At 36.8% G+C, this 13,259-nt stretch overlaps 1 protein-coding gene across 1 annotated transcript in view; it reads right to left on the reverse strand.

The window, feature by feature from the left end:
- Exoc6b (exocyst complex component 6B) overlaps positions 1 to 13,259 on the reverse strand; it is a 500,761-nt gene that overhangs the window by 252,526 nt on the left and 234,976 nt on the right. Inside the window, exons 9-14 of the mRNA XM_005369834.2 lie at positions 10,396 to 10,479; positions 9,919 to 9,965; positions 8,099 to 8,219; positions 5,353 to 5,424; positions 4,592 to 4,689; positions 2,411 to 2,516 (exon numbers count right to left, since the gene is read on the reverse strand). Of these exons, the coding sequence (XP_005369891.1) occupies positions 2,411 to 2,516; positions 4,592 to 4,689; positions 5,353 to 5,424; positions 8,099 to 8,219; positions 9,919 to 9,965; positions 10,396 to 10,479 (528 nt within the window). The remainder of the gene's footprint in view (positions 1 to 2,410; positions 2,517 to 4,591; positions 4,690 to 5,352; positions 5,425 to 8,098; positions 8,220 to 9,918; positions 9,966 to 10,395; positions 10,480 to 13,259) is intronic.

A 13,259-nucleotide genomic window follows, 5' to 3' on the forward strand; every position in this document is an offset into this window, starting at 1 on the left:
GCGGTTAAGAGCATTGCCTGCTCTTCCAAAGGTCCTGAGTTCAATTCCCAGCAACCACATGGTGGCTCACAACCATCTGTAATGAGGTCTGGTGCCCCCTTCTGGCCTGAAGGCATACATGCAGACAGAACACTGTATACATAATGAGTAAAAGAATCTGTGGTTCTAGTCAGCTGGGGCTGAAGAATCAGCTGTATTTAAAAAGAGACCAGAACTGCTTAAGTAAAGACTTTACCAGGACAATTGGTGCTGGTTAGTTAGAGTCTAGAAACTAATATCCCCAGTATCACTGAGGACATAAATCTGGGAATATTTTTTCAGGGTCAGCACATTGTTGTGGGATATTTGTAGACTGTGAAGGTATATTGCTGTGATTGGTATGATAAAAAGCTGAATGGCCAATAGCTAGGCAGGAGGTATAGCTGGGATTTCTAGGGAGAGAAGGAAGGAGAAGATGAATGTAGGTATGCAGGAGACATAGACAGGAGTGACACAAGACAGAGAGGGAGTTAGACACACAAAATGAAGAAAAGGTAAAAAGCTGCATAAAATGTAGATTAATATAAATTGGTTAATTTAAGACATAAGAGCTAGTTGGTAATAAGCCTGAGCTATAGGCTATATTTGGGAGCAGGCTGGAGGGACTTAGAAAAACTTACTAAAGCACATAGAGGCTGTGGTCCACTGGGATCCAAGACTACATATCATGCTGGCAGCTGAGCATGGTTAATATTTAAGAGTCCTCCAGGTGGTACTGATTTTTTTAGGGCACAAAGGTTAATGAAGAGCAGCTATGGTTTGACATGAGAGGCTGAAAAAGGCCAATGGTAAATGTGAAGACTCAGGACTGAAGGGGTCACAGAGAGACACTAAGGCTTGGCAGCATATGGCAGGGTCAGAGTTCCCTTAAGAAAGCCCAGAGGAGCCTATTCGTTGCAGAAAAGAGTCTAGATTCAGAAAAGACAGCAAACTTTTAGGGTTGTCCCACCATGGGACAACCACCAAGGAAAGCAACAACTGTGGAGTAGAGCCAGCCTGAGCCTAGGAGACAAACTATGTGTACTGCCCATGGCAGAGCCAGGAAGTGTTCCTGATCCTTTGGAGACCAAAGGATCGTGAGTCCCAGAGCCTAGGAAACAAACTGTGTGTACTGCCCATGGCAGAGCCAAGAAGTGTTCCTGATCCTTTGGAGACCAGAGGGTCATGAGTCCCAGACATCAAGCACTGATCTTTTTACATTGTTGAATTTGGGCTTTGATTTGATTTATGCCTGTGCCCTGGATCTTCCTTCTTAGAGTAACAAAGTATTTAACTTATTTTCAATTTTACAGGAGCACGCAATTGAGAGACACTGGAATTTTACAGATGTTTTAGACATTTTAAAGAAACGGCTAGTCTAGAGAAACTTTGAACTTGAGACGTTAGATGTTTTAGAGAATAAAATTTTAAATAAAGTATCTGAATTTTTTTAAAAAGACTGTAGAAGTTTTAAAAGTTGGGATGTTTTACTCTGTGATACTGATGTTAATATGAAATTTGGGGAAATAAACAAGAAAGGAAAGGTTATACCTTGATAAGCAATGTGTTTGTGTGTCAAGCTGACAAGGAGCCATCTGTATTAGCTGGCTTTTAAGTCAACTTGATGTCAAAACTAGGGTCATATGGGAAGAAGCAGACTTAATAGAGAAAATGAATCCATAAGACTGGCTTACAGGTAAGTCTGTGTGGCATTTTCTTGATTGATGACTAGTGTGGGAGAGTCCAGATTATTGTGGGTGACGCCATCCCTGGGAGGGTGGAGCTGGATGATGTTAGAACAGGCTGAACAAATCAGTAAGGTGCACTGTATCATTTCCTACCTCTAAGTTCCTACCTTGTGTTCTTGCCCTGACTTCCCCAAGTTCCAATGTGCCATGGAACCACATTGGAAAAGTATCTGTGACTTCGTAAATAGCAGGACAATACTTAAATCTGTACTTTCATACTCCTCATGTGAAGGGCTTACGTGCATCAGAGAGCTTGGGTAGAAAGGGGAGGCTAGAGGAAAACTCCTCTGCACTATCACTTTGGTGGAGAGAAAGCTCTTGATGCATTGTCAAAACAATAGAGTTATACCAAATAGAGCAAATTTAAATGTCTGGTCTTAGAAGAAACTATTTGAATAGTACAGCAAAATTAAAAATTTCAAATTTTAATCAAATTACATTACCCCAGTGATCTGAAAAATTCTAAAGATGTGTAGGACCTCAAAGCCTTTTTCAGATTTCTAATGAAGTGATTCTGTATATCAAGACCCAGAAGAAAGTCTTTGAAAGTTTTAAGAATCTATTGATATGGAATATCTCAGTTTCAGAGAGAATTTAATCTAACTGAAAAGAGAGAGAGAATTTTACCTTAATGCATCCCTTACCTTTTCCAGTTCTATATCTTGAAATGGAAATTGTCCTACAACCTTCTTATATGTCTCTTCACTCGTTACTGGTATGGGACTATAGTTGTCAGAATCAAGTATGTTTCTGTAAAAAATGAAAAGAAAGGGAGGGAGAAAAGAGGGTTAAACACAAAGACTTTTCCAAGACAGTTTAATGATTGTACATTTACCACAATTTCAGATAAACACTTCCCAGTCCTTACTACACTCCTACAATTCAGTCATTTTGGGCATTTTAAAAAGAAATCAAGAGAGAAACTAAGCTCTGGAACAAGTGGAGAACAACTATAACATGATCTTCTAGTATCTGTGATTTACAAATGGGCAGAAAATTAAGGGTAACTGGGAAGCAAATGAGAAGAGAATATTGGCGCTGATTATTTTAGTAAGATGTATTGAATCATAATCACAGTTTTAATTATGTACCAGACAATGCATTCTAACTTAGGAAAGTGTCAGAGAGAAAAACATAACTTCTAATAATTAATCCAAGCTATGTTCCTTCTCCTCTATCTTCTGCTTTGTATTAATCACAAATGTTGTTTTCCAGTAATAGGTTCTCTCTCCTTGAGTACATTAAGAGTTCTCTGAAAGCAGAAAACTTCCTATGAAATCCAAACAGAAAGCCATGAAAGCACAGAATGCAGTGGCTAGTCCATGCTGTCTCTACTGCCTGCAGAGATAACCTTACCATGAAAGCAATCATCAGCACTAGTTACATCAGGATTCTAGAAGTGTACACACTTACATTAATATATGAATGAATTGAACTAAATAATGATATGTTCATGAACTGTTCAGAATAAGATTAAAAGATGAGGGTGAAGGTTTAAAAATAAACTTGAAAACAAGATAAGATGACAAGGAGACACAAGCAATGGGCAAGAAGAACTCCTGAAGTAAAGGAGAGACTGGAACTCCAATGTGGGCTGCACTGAACCTGCCTGCTACTTTGGGTAATACAGTCATTTCCATAATACTAGCCCGAGACCCAGAGGTCCTCTAACGTCCAGGGTCTTCTTTGCTTCTTCAGAGACCCTACTTTCCATTGTGGAGGCATTTCTCCTCCTTGGTTAATTTATTCCTGGGCTTCTTTTTTGTTTGTTATATATATTTGAGGATACAATGAATGATGTATGGGGTTGTTAACCTGAGTTTTTCTCAGCATGCCTGATCTTAGAATATAGAAAAGCTGCTGATTCCGGGATATTGATTTATGTCCTGCAACTTTGCTGAGGATGTTTAAAAGTTCTAAGAGTTTTCTGGTGGAGTCTAGATGTCTTAAAAGTGGAGAATCATATCATCTGCAAATAAGGATAATTTTAGTCCTCCTTATTTGTATTCCTTTTTTTTTCTTGTCTTGCTGTATTGCTGCGGCTAAAACTTCAAGCACAAAATTAAGATTAAAACAAGAAGATAGCTTTATCTTTCTAGAAACTGAAATGAAATGACAAGAGATGTGTACTAAAGAACTATTCCCAAGAGGCCTATGCTGGGAGGAAATGTTCTAGAAGAATTTCCCATTATTGTATGTATATTGCAATAACTACTTAAACAGCATGCTTCAGATATGAACTACAATAAGCCAGTTCTCTGCTTATGAAAAATAATGATGAGAGATAACATGTTATTAAATAGTGGATAGCTCAAAAAAGTGAGCCAAACCCAGTAGGATATACCAATAATTCCAGCACTTAAAAGGTGGAGAAGAAAGATCAGGAGTCCAAGGTCATCCTGGGAAGTAGGAGACTCTGTCTGCAAAATAAAACGTTTTCCTAAGGACCTACTACTATCCATGACAGCTTAACTACCACTACCAAACTAAGTATGATCTTTAGGAAAAACAAAAACTATACAATGGTAAGAAGACAAGATAATTTGGTGTGAACCAGTAAGTCTGCCTTTATCTAAGGAAACAAACATAACAAACGGACTATGCGGCTTTCCCAACATAGCAGGTACTAATATACTGACATAGGCTGCCTTGGAAGATCAGTTCACAAATCATTACAAATTATTAGAATTCTGGAAAACTGGAGCATTTAAAAAAAATAAGCCATATGCTCTTGGTGTTCATTTTATCTGTTAAGTCTTGCTTATCTCCTGAAAAGGTGCAAATGCATAGGGCAGGGAAGGAATATGGAAACTTCAGTCCCTTACCTGAAAACACCTGCCCACTTCTTCAACAGAGTCTCGCTATACTGGTCTCTGATTTCTAAAAGCATATCAAAAAGTTGATTCACAGGAAAACCATACACCTGAAAGAAAATAATTTGTTTTCGAAGGAGACTTTTTAAATAAACAAAAGTAAAATTAATTGCTAAAAGATGTCTCATTATTTAAACAATAAAAAAATGATATCAGAATTATTCATCTCTACCCTTATATCTAGTGTTTAGCACTCAAAAATTCAAAGACACATATCAAAATTTCTAGGTTCAGCCATAAAAAGAAAATGATAAAAATTTAAACCAATATATACTGTTAGATAAGTTCTTCCTATGGTAACTTGCTGTCCAAAGAATTCTCTAAGAACAGAGAGAAAGTGCAGCTACTACTATCTCACTAATATCTATTTCTACTCTAATGTGGTTCAAACCAACCATCACTAAGAAACAGTAGTGGAATACACTACAAAGTACATGGGTGCTATGGTTGGAATTAGAAACAATTAGAATTCTAAATTTTCAAATGATGCGATCATTTTTTTTTCCTCTGACAGAAAAAAAGGAATAGGAGCTACTTAAAAGAGCATAACTGGTCAAAATAAAGCCTTGATTACCATTATAAAGAAATAGAAAGATCTAGCTCTAGAAAAAGAATAAACATTAGAAACTCAATAGAGTGAGTCAGGCTTGGGAGAGAAATTCATAGCTGGTAGAATCCTCCTCTAGAAAGTAAAGTGTCAATCATGCACGTACCTGGAGTGTGTCAGCAAAGAGTACAATGAGGTTCTTCAAATCTAACACAAGGTTTGGATCAGAACAGTAGGACTAAAGGAAATAGGCAAAAGGGAGAGAAATATCTCATAAAAATATTGCATTTTTACTTATGACATTGTTTAACACACCACCTGGTACAGGCACTTATTAGAGGAGTCTAACCATTTTCTGGCACAAGGTAACAACAGACTCAACCAGAGAAGAACTAAGGAGACAGAGTTCAGTAAAAAGATCTATATCTTTAACATGTGAAAACACATTTTAAAATTCTTTAAAGAAGGAAACAAAATGGGGTCAACAAGATGGCTCAGCAATCAATAAACTAAAATTCAAAAATTTTAAAAGAAATCAAAATGGATAGATTATTTTAAAATGAGAAACAATAAAACACTTTGTATCAAAACTGTGGTGTGTGTCTAAAGCCATTTTCAAAATAAATCTTTATCTTTCTCTATATGCAAACATTAGAAAATACAAAATACTGAAAACAACCTGACCAAACACTGCACTGATGACACTATGGAAACTTAATGACAAATAACCATGATTATGTAATAAAATGAAATGATGATGTGAAAAAGACATAAAGATCTGATCATTTAAACCAGATAAACATAGAATCAGTAAAACAGGTAACGTAGGTAAGTCTAATTATACAAAAAGAAAAAAGACATTAAACAGTACAAGGGATATAATATAAGCATAAATAAATAGAAAATAAAAATTGCAAATAAGTACCATATAACCTTGCCTGCACACATCTGATTACTTAGTTGACCTGGAAGACAGTTTCCACAAGAAGACTAAAGAGTATATGCTGTTAATTTAAAATTTCATCAATTCTTATATTCCAATTTCCTCAGTTATAACTTTATTATTTGTTCTCCATGCAGCCTCTCAAGATCTGATGGTAATATGTTCGATGTCCCCATAATGAGGATGTATTTGAGTTTTTCCTATTACCATGTATTTTTTCTATGTTTATGTTACTTCTAAAGGATCCTTGTCTTTTTGATGTCAAAATTAATATCAATGAAAAATAGCTCCAATCTTCCTGCTTGAATCTCTTCTTTCTCTGCTTTCTAGACTGTTCGCATTTCTTTATGTGAAAACTGCTCTAAGCAGTGTCATGCTCTAGCACTCTCACACTTCCTGGGTTATTGACAGAAATGGACCTACTCAAGCCATCTTATTTTAAGTTTTCTATTTGTAAGTTTCTAATTTCCCCAGATTTCCTTCCTTCCATGTATTTTATTGCATGAGTTTTTTTCAATTCCTTGAAGTGAGCATTAAAGCCTGTTATTTGAACTAACCTGGAGTGTCCATTAAATATTTCTGAATGTAATTCACCTTTTATTGGACTAATTGATGTGATGGCCATGATGAAGAGTCTGCATGTCTGTCCGTCTGGATTGGCTGTCAGTTTCCTCACCGTCACTCAATCAACCCTTTCCACTTTTCCATTACTACAGGCACCAGGTTAGACACTGTATTTCTCAATCTCAGTCAGCTATTTTCCAATTACAATCCCCATTTTTAACTATTCTTTTCATATTTTCCACCTCTTTGTGACTATGGGATAAATTTCTGACTTCGACTTTGTCTTCTTGATCATGAAATGGCAGGTAGTCTTATCTTGGAATTAAATTTCTGTATCTGATGCTCAAAAATTTTCAAAGAACTATTTTTATATCTTAGATTCAAGTTTATTTGGGTATCTTTCCATTATTTTCTTCTGCTTTATATCCTTTCATGTTAAGAACAGAACATATACAACAAAGGTAATAGCTGCAACTGCAGTTGTACCAGCCCCAGTAAATACTAGCTGCCTGCCAAGAACCTCTCAGATATGCTCATCGGAACCTCATCACTCCCACTCAGGAAAGCATTATGACTTCAATGACAATCACTTTCTTCTCATTCCTTGCTTTTCACTTATAGTTTTTTAATTGATAGACTTCCTTTTTAAATCTACTAAGCTCTTATTTGCTGTTGACTTAAAACATTATACATTCGTTCAATGTAAGACAGACACCCTGCCAGTAATAAAACTACTGAGATACTGACTATAAATTAAACTAATAGACTAAGGAAGTTATATTTTATGCAAATATCAATAAAGTGGTATTCTAGGCATAAGAAACAGGAACAGTGAAGGACTACCATGGACAAGTGTTCAAGGAGTGATGAGCAGCCAGCAACAAGAAAATTTGACATTTTAAAGTTTTAGTAAGTTGTCCACTATCCTGCCACTAACACCTCCACTGAGTTAAGTTTAATGTGTAGTTGGCCAGCAAAAGCCTAGAGGTCTCAGCCTAGGCAAGCAGAGAGGAAGGCCAATTGTAGAGCCAGAAGGAAGGAGAGTAACACTCACTACAGCAATTCTCTAGCAATATGTATAAATGTGAAGAGCACATAAATAGGAAGCACATAACAACGTACTAATGATAATATGCTGCTTTGTATACAGTGAGAATGAAGTATATAAAATACACAGAACACTGCTTGACACACAAAGAATAATGGATAGACACGAGGGGTTGTTTCTTATTGCAGATAGCATCAACAAGGCAAGCGCAGTGCTACAGAACTCAGAAGTATAAATTAATCACTTTCACAGTCTCCAAACAGGGATTGCCAAAGAGATATATGTCGAATTGAAATCAGTGCAACACCAAACACTATGCAGATTCTCAGTGGTGAGGTCCTGTGGTGCCCTACATACCGAGTGGGTGCGCAATGCTGCGATGGTCTTTGAAAGTGCCATTTCCCACAACTCGTCAATGTAGGCTCTATTCACTAAACCTTGGGTTGTATGCAAAATGTGATCTTCAACTACAAAAAATCTGAGATTAGGAAGAAAACACAGATGTCAGAGGATACAGTTGCTATAGCTTGACCGCTAAGCTTTGACATTAGCAATTGTCATGTAATTCAAAGGGAATACTTTTTTCTGAAGAAAGATATTCATTATCATAAAGAAAATTACTTAACATATTGAACAAGTGTCTATAATCATATTAATATCTTAGATACTCTACCAAGATGGAAGTATCATTTCTATCAACCACGAGCCCAACAATTTAAAAGAGGAAGTATATACAGCTTGTAGACCTTACTTCCAACATAGTTTTAAAATATAAAACACTTCAAGAAGCTAATTTTAAGTAGAAATTTATATATTTTTAAGAATTAAACATATAACACATCAAAATAATTTCCCTAATTAGCTCTATAACTCCAGAAACTCAGGAGGCTAAAGCAAGCTTTGCCTAAGCTCCAGAATGATTTTTAAAGTAACCTTATGAAACTTTATCTTAAAATAAAAACTCAGAATAAGATATTTTTTAAAATTAAATTTTATGTTTTGAGTTTTCTTGTTTTAGCTTATTGTGCATTTAAAACATATCTTCAGTTACCTTGATGCTCATTCAAATCTAAAGAAAATTTAATTAGCAGGTTTTTAAATTACTAAAACACCCACACCCACACCCACACCCAAGGTCTCATGTCGCATGTAGTTCAAGCTGACCTTACACTGCCTGTATAGCAAAAAATAACCTTAAACTACTGATCCTCCAGCCTCCACATTCCCAGTGCTGGGATTACAGATGTGTGCCACCATACCTTCTTTTCTCTGTGCTGAGGATGAAAGCCATGCATGCTAGGCAACCACTCTAACAATAGCTACATCCTTCAACCCTCAATGACAGGCATAAGGGAGGTTACTCATTACATGGAAGCAATATAAATCTGATGAAAGGAAGCAATGGAGGGAAGAAGGAATGCTAGAGAAAAAGTGAGAGAAGGAAGAAGAGGTAGTCAAGTAAGCTCGATGAAATAATCAAATTCCGCTGCCTTTCTTCTAACCACGGTCACCATCTCATAGTCGGAAAAAGCTGCTTGTTTATGGGGGCCTTCATCCAGTAACCCTACTGTGTCCACTCTAGATGGGAACAACTTCTTCATCCCACCCTGTGGAATCAGTCTGGCAGCAGTCTGTTTAATAAGGCTATTCTAATGTAACCGTTTTACCCACAGATTTCTGAATCATACACAGCTGTTTTCAGACCAGCACAGAACCAAACTGTTGTGACAAAGTTGCTAAATTCTTCTGGGCCTAAAATATTTTGCTGTCTGAAAAAATTCTTCCAATATGGCTGATTATCTCATTCCATATTGGAACAAAGAATGAAGAAACAAAACATCAAGTATAATAACATTATGAGTCCATTTTTAATTATTAACTCATAAAAGCATCCTCCAAAAATATAATGCTAGAAAAGGTAAGCTGTCCCTTTCATTTTTGTTTTTGAAATAGCATATCTCTGTGCAGCCCAGGGTGATACTTGTCTCCTAACCTCCCCAAGCACTGACTGACAGCTGTGTTACCTTGACCCAGAGATGTTCCTTCTTAATTATAAGAAAATAAAAATCTATTTTTTCTCTTGAATTTACCAAAAAGAATAGAAAAAACTTCAGAAGTAAAGGTATATCTTTTATAACTCTTACAAAAGAAGTATAGAAACTTAAATATGTACCTACCCTACAATTTGATTGAAATACTTCCTGTAGCCATCTAAAGTTTCATGCTGCAACAAAAAAAGCAAAATTACTGTTTCTGTGTTATTACTTTTAGATGTGAAAATCAGTTACTTATTTTCGGGAACTTAATCTCATAGACCATAAGGTAAGTATAATGATAACGCCACAATTCTACAAATTAACAATGGAAATGAGTGAACTGATACATACCTAGAACATAAAATAATGGATAGCACATAACAGTCAAGAACATTTACAGCCATTTTTACTTCAAGGCACATTTGCCAAAGTTGTGTGAGAATGACACCAAGCACATATAGGCAGGTGCACATGCATAAATGTACACAGACACATAGACACACACACACACACACACACACACACACACACACACACACACACACACACAAAATCATGCACAGTTAGCTACCAGGAAGAAAAAAGTAAAAGTACAGAAAGTGCAGGTAGCAAGCCTACCATGTTTGATGGAGGCTGGAGCACCAAACGAGCCTGTTTTCGTCTCTGTTTTCGGTAGTAATTTTCAAACGTTTCTCGGGCACCCTGTAAAACAAGCAAGAGGAAATAATATAATTGCACCAATTATCCTTAAAATGGATAAGAATTGAGCAGACTTCAGGTGTAGAATTTAAAGTACACCATATATCTCAAAACCTACTATTGTAATGATGATAATCACAAATAATAAAAGCAACTATGACCATTTATTGAACCTAATCACAAAACCCTGAAGCATAGACAGGAGTGACATTTACAACAACATGGATACAATGAAAGCTTTAGCACACCAAGGCCAGTTTCTCAGTCAGTAATTATAAATTCACTAAAATTAAAGTTAAAAAAGAACAGTAAAATGTTACAATAAGTAAGAAAATGTCCCTTCAAAAACAAATAGAACATTTCAGAAGGAAAACTGCCCAGAATGAAAAACAGCTTAGATAGGATTCAAAGTAAGAAAGGCAAGAGCTAAGGATGACAAATCCTTTCCTCAGGTGAAGTCTTACCAAGAAGACCCAGAAAGGCTCTTTCGGACAGACTGGTATGTGCTGTAAGAGGCAGAGGTGGGGCCACTCAGACTTAAGCAAAGAGCACCTAGAACTTCTGGGACCCACAGATGCCAGGAAGAAATGAAGATTCTTCCCATAGTCTCAAAAGGGAGTGTGGCCTCCAAGATGCCAAGATGCTTTTAATTTGTAATTCAAGCTTCCAGAACTGGGATAGAACAAACTTCTGTTGTTGTAAGTCATATAGTTTGTGGTACTTGCTATAGCAGCGCTAGCAAAATAGTACAAACTGAGAGGGTTTTGTTATAATATGCCCCATTGTGACTAAAATGTTCTTAACCCGAAACTTTTCTCAATCAAGTAAAAGAAGCAGAAAGATCCCATGGAGACTAAGAGCACTATTTTAGACCCAGGTGACTAGATTCTAACTACGGTTCTGCCCGTCCTACCAATGGAACTGCTCTGACTCCTTGCTGCTAATTTACATTTCACTGTCTATTCATTTGTGCTTGTGCAGTATCCTTTTCATGTGTAAAGATTTCAACCTTGTTCCCATGCCTTGCTCAGCCTGCTTTCTGATACCACCCAGAACAACCACCTGTCCACGGGTGAGACCATAAGCAGTGAGCCTGATCCTTCCACATCAATCATCAATCAAGAAAATGCCTACTGTACTCCATCAAACATTAATTAAAATTTGAAAATTAAAACCACAAAAGAAAAAGATTTCAACCTTGTGCAGCTGCTACATGGACTTAATGAGATATGAAGCCTCACCCAAAGCAAGCATTTATATATGCCCTTACTTTTTAAGATAAATCAGATGAGCTAGGTGGTAAGGAGAAAGCAGCCTCTATTCGTGCAATTATCTAGGGTGTGTTCTTCCACCACGTAAAAAGTTGAAGCTTATTCAGCAAGACTTCTTTGTTATGTTATTATCTATCTGAACTGAGAACACTAACTGAAGTCACAATCAAACAAACATACCACAGAGTGGGGTGGGTTTTAGGCAAAAACCCTCTGTAAAGAGAACAACTGCTTCTCCAGGCTGACCAGCAGCTGCTTCACTAATTCTGCAATGCTGAGACGGCTGCAGACAACCACAAAGAAATGTGGCATGTACCCAAAAACCTTTCTTGAAGAAACCGAAATAGATATTCTAATTTTTACATTTCAGGAAGTCTTACTTTTTTATGTTAAGAATGTCAAACTCAGTTTCAGTACACAGACTAAATAGATACAGGTCGCAAGATGAACTTGGCCCCTGGATCATGGCTATTAAGCCCTGTGACCTTAAAAACAAACACCTAAAACTGCCAAAGTGATTATCACTCTCTACAAGTACTTCTTATCTATAAAATGAAATCAAATATTAGCATGACTGTTTCATCACTTTATTCATTCACCATTTAATGAGGAAGGAAATTATTCAAATTATTAAGTAACAAGTGGAAACTGCCATTTGATATGCTAAAGTTATTCTCTACTTGTTACCAACACATAGGATACTGGTGCTGTTAAATGTCAATTACATGCTGTATACACTGGAGGGCTTTTCATTTTAAGGTTAACAGCCCTAAATGACCTTTATTATCCTAGTGTGACATTACATATTTAACATTCTTCAGAGCCAAGATACACTTAGCCGTGAATTTAGAGAAAGCCTCCATTCTAATTAGACCATCAGGCACTAATTTGATTTCCTTCTTGTAAATGATAGAGAATATACAAGAGGAAATTCTATATAAAAATCAAATTCATTTTCTTTCTAATATTCCTTCAATAGAAAAAGGACCAACTTATCTAATAAGTCTGGCTTCCAAGTTTACAAAGGTGAGTTGGATTATCCTTGGTGGCTATTAAATAATTCACCTTTAATAAGTCTATTCCTTCGGCCAATTTTATCAACTTGGTGTCTAAAGGCAAATTCAAGAAGCAGGCATTTGCCTAGTCTAGTCTGAGTAACTGGTGCAGTACTTCCCCATTCAGAAACAGGTCACTAGATGAACACAGGGGCTTCATTTTAGCTCCAAACTCTGAATCACTAACAGATTCTATAGTTTTGAAGGAGAGGAGAAGGGAGGGACATAAAGGATTAGTTTACTGACAGAAAATGTTTGGGGAGCAGGTGGGACCTAACATTTATACAAAATGAAAGAATTAGAGCTGGCGGGGAGGGGGGGGTGAGGGGGTGGAGCACACGCCTTTAATCCCACTCAGGAGGCAGAGGCAGGGCAATCTCTGTGAGTTTGAGGCCAGCCTGGTCTACAAGTGCTAGTTCCAGGACACAGGCTCCAAAGCCACAGAGAAACCCTGTCT

The sequence above is a fragment of the Microtus ochrogaster genome, unplaced genomic scaffold (assembly GCF_000317375.1).
Source record: "Microtus ochrogaster isolate Prairie Vole_2 unplaced genomic scaffold, MicOch1.0 UNK62, whole genome shotgun sequence".
Lineage (NCBI taxonomy): Eukaryota > Metazoa > Chordata > Mammalia > Rodentia > Cricetidae > Microtus > Microtus ochrogaster.